Source organism: Amblyraja radiata, chromosome 39, assembly GCF_010909765.2.
Source record: "Amblyraja radiata isolate CabotCenter1 chromosome 39, sAmbRad1.1.pri, whole genome shotgun sequence".
In the NCBI taxonomy this organism is placed as follows: Eukaryota; Metazoa; Chordata; class Chondrichthyes; order Rajiformes; family Rajidae; genus Amblyraja; species Amblyraja radiata.
The window spans coordinates 18,126,653-18,134,902 of record NC_045994.1 but is presented as its reverse complement, the minus strand read 5'-3'; the positions used below and the strand labels follow the sequence as shown (position 1 = coordinate 18,134,902).

Sequence of the window (8,250 nt, the reverse complement as noted above, 5' to 3'; positions counted from 1 at the left end):
ATTTATTGTCAGATGCACAGTGTGGTGAGATACAGTAGAAAGTTGCTTGCAGCACGTTCACAGGCACACACTCAGACAAACTTTGGTAGTGGGACCAGCATTAATACTCAACACGTTTTCTTATGTGTATGAAGGGTGTCGACCCGAGACGTCACCTATCCATGTTCTCCAGAGATGCAACCTGACTTGCTGAGTTATTCCAACGCTTTATGTCTTTTTATGTAGTTCCTTGTGTCTACCTTTTTTAAATTATGTTTTTTGATGTTTAGAGCGCAGGACCCAGATGGGAACATTAGAACCAGAGGCCTGGAGAATTGGATGGGAGCTGGGCCCTCGACAGTGCTAAACAAGCACAATGAACATTACATTGTGGGCAGATTTGGGCCCCATATCTGAGGAGAGGGAGAGGGTCCAGAGGTGGTTTACGAGAGTGATCCCAGGAATGAGTGGGTTAACTAACATATGATGAGCGTTTAACGGCACGGGACCTCATTGAAACTTACCGAATAGTGAAAGGCCTGGGTAGAGTGGATGTGGAGAGGATGTTTCCACCAGTGGGAGAGTCAAGGACCAGAAGGCACAGCCTCAGAATTAAAGGACCTCCTTTTGAAAGGAGATGAGGAGGAATTTCTTTTGTCAGAGGGTGGTGAATCTGTGGAATTCTTTACCACAGAAGGCTGTGGAGGCCAAATCATTGGGTATTTTAAACCAAAGATTGACAGATACTTGATTAGTACGGGTGTCAAAGGATGTGGGGAGAAGACAGTGCAGTGGGGTCGAGTCTGAAGAAGGGTTTCGGCCCGAAACGTCGCCTATTTCCTTCGCTCCATAGATGCTGCTGCACCCGCTGAGTTTCCCCAGCAATTGTGTGTACCTGGGGAGAAGACAGAATGGGGTTGAGAGGGAGAAATAGATCATCCATGATTTAATGGTGGAGGAGACTTGATGGGCCGAATGGCCTAATTCTGCTCCTATGATTACCTGATGAGGCATCGCGGATTTCAGAATATTTTGCTGATTATCAGAATTGAACAGTATCCTTCTGATGATAACATCTTTTGGTGACTTAGGTACAGATGTGATGGGAAGTGTGGTGCAGCAGGTAGAGCTGCTGCCTCGCATTGCCAAGGTCACAGCTATTGCCTGTGTGCAGTTTAAACTGCTCTGTCTCTGCCTCTGTCCCCCCCCCCCCCCACTTCTTCTGCTAGCCAACATCTCCCTCCCTGCTTGACTGTCCCCATCCCTCAACTCCCCATTCTCCGTCCCCTCCTCCTATCCCAGTTTCCAAATTGTGTCTTTTTTTGTGAACCAGCATCCGCATTCCTTGTGTTTCCATTGCCTCTGCATCATATCTGCTTGACCTCTGTCTCCTGTGTCCACCACCCTCTCCCCCCTGTGAGTCCACTCCTTATCCAGGTGGTGGTACAGTTACTGCCCCCTGACTGACCCGGTTTCCGTGATAGCTCTGGCCTTGACAGAAGAGGACTTTGTCAGCAAAGCATCAGTGCAGTTTCTGAAATTGAGCGGGTGCTGTGGGAAGGTGAGCCATTAAACACTCATGTAGTTATTCATGTTTTAATAATGACGATGTTTATTCCCTTTGATTTATGGGCTTGTTATTGTCCACTGGCCAGTGTGTTGTGTAGCTGAACATGTGGACCCATCAACATTAACCCTTTGTTAACCCAGGCCCCAACTTGCCCTTGCCTTCCAAGATGCCCCACTTACACCAGTCCACATTTAGCCCAAATATCACTAAACCTTTACTGGACTTTATCTTGAACTAAACACTACTCCATTTATCCTGTATCTGTACGCTGTGGACGGCTCAATAGTTATCATGTATTGTTTTTCCACTGACTGGATAGCACGCAAAAATAAAGCTTTTTTATAGTGGTGATCCAGACTGTTAGAACAGCACATTAATTTGTAAGGTTCAATCCTGACTCGGGTGCTGTCTGTGTGGAGTCTGCACGTTCTCCCTGTGACTCTTGGGTTCCCGCGGGTGATCTGGTTATTCCCACATCCCTAAATCAGGGTGTTGGTAACTTGTGTTAGTTATTATGTCAAAGTCATTTGTGTCTGCATCGTTACTCTGTATCTTTAGTTACTCTGTAACCTTCAGTTACACTTTGCTCGTTCCTGCTCCCCTTTATTGATCAGCCAAACCCCTCAATTCATAAACCTGCCTCATACCCCGATGTCACCCTCGTTTAACAAGGCGCACAATGATGTAACATAAACCACTGTGTTGCCGGAGAAGCAACAGTGATTGGATTATTTGGTTCCCAGATCATGTTTAATTGAGTTTCCAGTTTAGAGCTGGGCCGAGCAGCATCCCTGGAGAACATGATTTCATCAATGCTGTCCCGCGGAGTTACTCCAGCACCTGATGGTGGCGGTGAGAGGGGAGGGAGGGAGGGGTGGCTGGGCGGGGATGTAAGGGGGGAGGGGGGTGTTTGTGTGTCGGGAGCCTCACTCTGTGTCTGCGGGTCCCGGGGAAGGCGCTCAAATTGTTGGTGACAGATTCCAGCTCCGCGACACAGGTACCTGCACCCCCACCCCCCCACTCTCACCCACCCTCCCTCTCTCACCCCCCCACACTCCCTCTCTCACCCCCCCACTCCCTCTCTCGCCCCCCACCCTCTCTCACCCACCCCCCACCCCCACTCTCTCACCCCCCCCCCCCACCCTCCCTCTCTCACCCCCACCCCAACCCTTCCCACTCCCTTACCCTCTCACCCCCACCCTCTCCTCTTCACCTAATCCTCTCCTCTCCCCCAGGGTGCGGACGCGGGGCTGTGGTGGGGCGGGAGGGAGGGAGGGAGGGCGGAGAGAGGGAGAGTTGTGTCCGGGGTCTGTGGGCTGGCGAGCGGCCGCTGTCACCGGTGTCTCCGTCTCGCCAACAAGATGCTGCCGACAACTTGTCGCTGCCGTGGTGATTTTGAAAGTTCTTGAATCTCAGAGTTTGAGACTTCCCCGGTTCTCCGCGTCTCGCTCTCTCTCTCCAAAGATGCTGCCTGACCCGCTGGGATCCCAGCATTTTATATTTCATCACAGTTTAAAAAAATTGTGTAGGAAAGAACTGTAGATACTGGTTTAAATCGAAGATAGACACAAAAAGTTGGAGTAACTCAGTGGGACAGGCAGCATATTTGGAGAGAAGGAATGGGTGATGTTTTGGGTCGAGACCCTTCTTCAGACCCATTCCTTCTCTCCAGAGATGCTGCCTGTCCCGCTGAGTTACTCCAGCATTGTGTGTCTATATTTGGTTTAAACCAGCATCTGCAGTTCCTTACACAAATGATCAGTGATATCCTTCTATGGGTGGGTGAGAAAGGGTTAATAGTTGGTAATAAGGTAAACAGGAAATTTACCAACCAAACCAGATATTCTGCAGTTGTACAGAGCCCTAGTGAGACCACACCTGGAGTATGGTATGCAGTTTTGGTCCCCTAAGTTAAGGAAGGACATTCTTGCTATTGAGGGAGTGCAGCATAGGTTCACCAGGTTAATTCCCGGGATGGCGGGACTGTCATATGCTGAGAGAATGGAACGGCTGGGCTTGTACACTCTGGAGTTTAGAAGGATGAGAGGGTATCTTATTGAAACATATAAGATTGTTATGGGCTTGGACACGCTAGAGGCAGGAAACATGTTCCTGATGTTGGGGGAGTCCAAAACCAGGGGCCACAGTTTAAGAATAAGGAGTAAGCCATTTAGAACGGAGACGAGGAAACACTTTTTCACACAAAGAGTGGTGAGTCTGTGGAATTCTCTGCCTCAGAGGGTGGTGGAGGCCGGTTCTCTGGATACTTTCAAGAGAGAGCTAGATAGGGCTCTTAAAGATAGCTGAGTCAGGGGATGTGGGGAGAAGGCAGGAACCGGGAAGTGATTGGGGATGATCAGCCATGATCACATTGAATGGCGGTGCTGGCTCGAAGGGCCGAATGGCCTACTTCTGCACCTATTGTCTATTGACTATATTGGAAACACTCAGAATAGACTGGGGGAGATGTGATAATACCATGTCTTTGTGCCTGGAATTCAATTGAATTGAAGGAAACAACTCCTTCAGCCCACTGTATTGACCATCGATCATCCGTTCACACTAGTCTTGAAGTCGCATCAAGAAACCAGCGAAGCCATCAATAGTATGTTTAGCTTAGATTACTTTAATGTTTGTCAGTTGCACCGAGGTACAGTGTAAACTGTCCCTAGTGTGTAGGGTAGAGCTAGTGTACGGGGTGATCGCTGGTCAGCATGGACTCTGTGGGCCAAAGGGCCTGTTTCCACACTGTATCTCTAAACTCAACATTTTTTAATTGATATACCTGCCGTTACAAATGAGCTGTGGGATTTCAACAGGCCTCGTATGTGCTGTTGTGTTCACCAGCCTAAGCAACACAGGCGTGGATTACTTTAAAATTATGCTGGAGAGAGAGCTATGGGGACCGTTCCCCACAAATATCTCATGAGACCAACAATGATGGAATTATCCAGGGTGTTGATTAAGGGGCAGGTAGCAGGAACTGCTTGTGTGATAACGAATGATCACGGAGAAACGACCAATTAAGGCCAAGTATCCCTGATGCAGTCAACACAATGACATCATAGCTTTTCGAGTGGGGAACAAATTTTCTCAAAAGGACACAAAGTGCTGGAGTAACTCAGTGGGTCAGGCAGCATCTGTGGAGAACATGGATAGGTGACGTTTCACAGAGTACTGGAGTAACTCAATGGGTCAGGCAGCATCTGTGGAGAACATGGATAGGTGACGTTTCACAGAGTACTGGAGTAACTCAGCGGGTCTGGCAGCATCTGTGGAGAAAATGGATAGGTGACGTTTCACAGAGTACTGGAGTAACTCAATGGGTCAGGCAGCATCTGTGGAGAACATGGATAGGTGACGTTTCACAAATTGCTGGAGTAACTCAATGGGTCAGGCAGCATCTGTGGAGAACATGGATAGGTGACGTTTCACAAATTGCTGGAGTAACTCAGTGGGTCAGGCAGCATCTCTGGAAAACATGGATAGGTGACGTTTCGGGTCGGGACCCTTCTTCAGACATCAAAGCCAAAGTGTCACCTATCCATGATCACCAGAGATGCAGCCTGACCTCCTGAGTTACTCCAGCACTGTGTCCTTGTGTATTAACCAGCATCTGCAGTTCCTTGTTTACACAGAAAACTTGTGATATTGGGTTTGAAATGGCAGCTACAATTCCACAAAGTCCCGCCATTGTGAAAGCCTCATCATTTATAATTAGAAACACTCCAACTCTAGAATTGTAGTTGCATGCATGAGCACATCCATTAACCTGATATTTTAACTATTACCTTTGACAGATGAAACTCAAATCTGTTCTGTCACCAGGAGTGTGATGTGTTTGGGCAGTGAGACCATGATCTTGTTTTGAGGTGTTCCGTGCTGACGTGTGCCTGGGTGAAGGTTCGTCCCAATGTCGCCAGTACTGACTGGAGTCCTCATGCTTCTACTGGAAGTCCCTCTGTTCCTTTCCAAAGCACGGGACTCGGGTTTCCAGCTGCAGGGAGTAGAGGTGGCAGCTTGGAGAAAGAACCTTCCGGCCTTGGATGCTGATGCCACTCGCAAGGTACGTCCCTGTTGTCCAGTTTGTCCCGTGAAACATCTAGACTGATGGCCTCCTCAACCACTGGGACCGGCTCTGCTTCCTTACCACTCTTGATAGAAAGGCTCTCCTGAATTTGCAATGATCAAATTTTATCCTTCAACTAGAGTTTGAACTAAAACTTACTGCCACTTGGTTGGAAATCATTTACACTGGAGTTTAGTTCATATTGTCATGTACCGAGGTACAGTAAAGATCTTGCATAAGGTCCCACACTGGAGGTTGGCGCAACCAAAGATGGTTCATAGAAGTACATCGTTGAGGTCAATGTACTGTTCAAGATGGTTGTTGGGAAGAAACTAGTTTTGAATCTGGTGGTCGCCATTTTCAGACTCCTGCACCATCTGAGTTTAGTTTAGAGATACAGCGTGGAAAGAGACATTCGGCCCACCAAGAAAATGCCGAACATCAAGTTATATTATCCCACCTTCGCATCCTAAACATTAGGGACAATTCACAGAAAACAATTAACATACAGACATGTATGTGTTTGAAATGTCGGAGGAAACCGGAGCATCTGGAGAAAACCCACGCAGTCACAGGGAGAACGTACTAGCTCCACACAGATAGGATTGCACCCGGGTCTCTGGTGCTGTGCTGTGATGGAAGGAATGAAATGAGAGCGTGGTTAGGGTGATGTTTGTCTCTGACACTGGCTCCCCGTTGGAGGCACTGTCTCCTATAGAAGAAGTACTAATCTCTATGGTTGGTACCACCTTTGTGTACGGTGTGCTGGGTGCTTTAGTGTTACTGCTCTAACTTTGTTCACACCTGTTGTTACAGGTTCCACAGGCCATCATCATTGGCGTTCGGAAAGGAGGCACCAGAGCTCTGCTGGAGATGTTGAACCTCCACCCCGATGTGGTGGTGGCTAGGGCAGAGATCCACTTCTTTGACTGGGATGAGAATTACCGCAAGGGCTTGGATTGGTACCGCCAGCAGATGCCAGTGTCCTTGCCCCACCAACTGACCGTGGAGAAGACACCTGGCTACTTCACCGCGCCGAATGCAGCCGAGAGAGTCCACGCCCTGAGCAACTCGACCAGGCTGCTGCTGATCGTTCGAGATCCGGCCGAGCGGGTCATCTCGGACTACACGCAAGTGTTGTACAACAGGAAGGAGCACCACAAGCAATACCGGCCCGTGGAGGAAATCCTGGTGCGGGACGGAAAGCTAAACGGCAAGTACAAGGCCGTCCAGCGCAGTCTGTATTATATCCACATGGAGCGGTGGCTCAGGCAGTTCCCACTCCACCAGATCCACCTGGTGGATGGAGACGTCTTGGTCAAGGATCCTCTCTCACAGCTGCAGCAGGTGGAGAGGTTTCTCCAGCTTCCACCCCACATCAAAGCCTCCAACTTCTACTTCAACCACACCAAAGGTTTCTACTGTCTGCACGCGGTGGGCCGTGAGAGGTGCCTAGACCAGTCGAAGGGGCGGCCTCATCCCTCTGTGAATCAAACTGTGCTGCACCAACTGTGTCATTACTTCAGGCAACACAACAAGAACTTCTTCAGAATGGTGGGGAGGACATTTAACTGGTGCTGATTTTAGAAACAAGGAACTGTAACAAAAAAAAGTGCTGGAGGAACTCAATGAGTCTGGCTACATCTGTGGAGGAGATGGACAAACCACATTTCTGGTCTTAAGACTGAACTACTAGATATCTTTAATAAAAGACACAAAGTGTTGGAGGAACTCAGCAGACCTGGCAGCATCTATGGAGGAAAAAGCACAGAAGGTGTTTCGGGCTGGGACTTTTCTCTCTATTATTGTGCTCAATAACTGCACTTGGAAAATGCCGTTGGACAAATGCCCTGACAGGACACAATATTCCACAAGGAACTGCAGATGCTGGAATCTTGAGATTAATACAAAGTGCTGGAGGAACTCAGCGGGTCAGGCAGCATCTGTGGATGGAATGTACCAGCGATGTTTCGGGTCAGGATCCTTTTCACATCAGACCTTGGAAGAGATGTTGTGTGCTAATTATTACATACTTTTATCAGCGAAAAGTGTGCCTGATCTTCACATACTCTTCTATGAAGACTATTTGCAGTTTGTAGACTATAGGTAGCAAATCATTTTCCATGAAGGCGAAAAAGCCGTTTTGTTAACGTAAATATAACTGCACTGAGTAAGATGTAATGATTGACCATTTGGAACAAGTCCCTTGATAATGTGATTGTTGTGTAGTTGTTGATATTAGCTGAGGTTGAACACGTTGAAATCACATTGCACTTCCACAGTTACTGGTGCAACCAAATGACTGTAGTTACAGCTCAGTTATGTTCAATAAAACCTATATCTATGTGTATCATAAAAACAGTAACCGCATAAAAATATTTGACATGTTGAATTAAAAGATTCTGGTGTCTCTTGTCTTGTTGTGTTAGAGGGTGGCCAAGATACAAGGGCATCCCAATCTAGATTACCAAATCCACGCTGACTATTGATCACCCGTTCACACTAATTCTAGGAACATATCTCTGTCCCTCATCTATACATTACACTAAGGAGAATTTACAGAGGCCAATTAACCTACAAACACCGGCATCTTTGGGATGGAGGAGGAGACCCATGTAGTCACAGGAGGAAC

At 47.9% G+C, this 8,250-nt stretch overlaps 1 protein-coding gene across 1 annotated transcript; it reads left to right on the top strand.

Annotated features, from left to right (window-relative positions):
• The first annotated feature begins 5,430 nt into the window (after positions 1–5,430).
• LOC116967414 (heparan sulfate glucosamine 3-O-sulfotransferase 1-like) lies at positions 5,431–8,017 on the top strand. Its single transcript, XM_033013965.1, has 2 exons — positions 5,431–5,615; positions 6,435–8,017. The coding sequence occupies exons 1-2, from the start codon at positions 5,463–5,465 to the stop codon at positions 7,197–7,199; spliced, it is 918 nt and encodes a 305-aa protein (XP_032869856.1). The 5' UTR covers positions 5,431–5,462; the 3' UTR covers positions 7,200–8,017.
• The last annotated feature ends 233 nt before the right edge of the window (positions 8,018–8,250 follow it).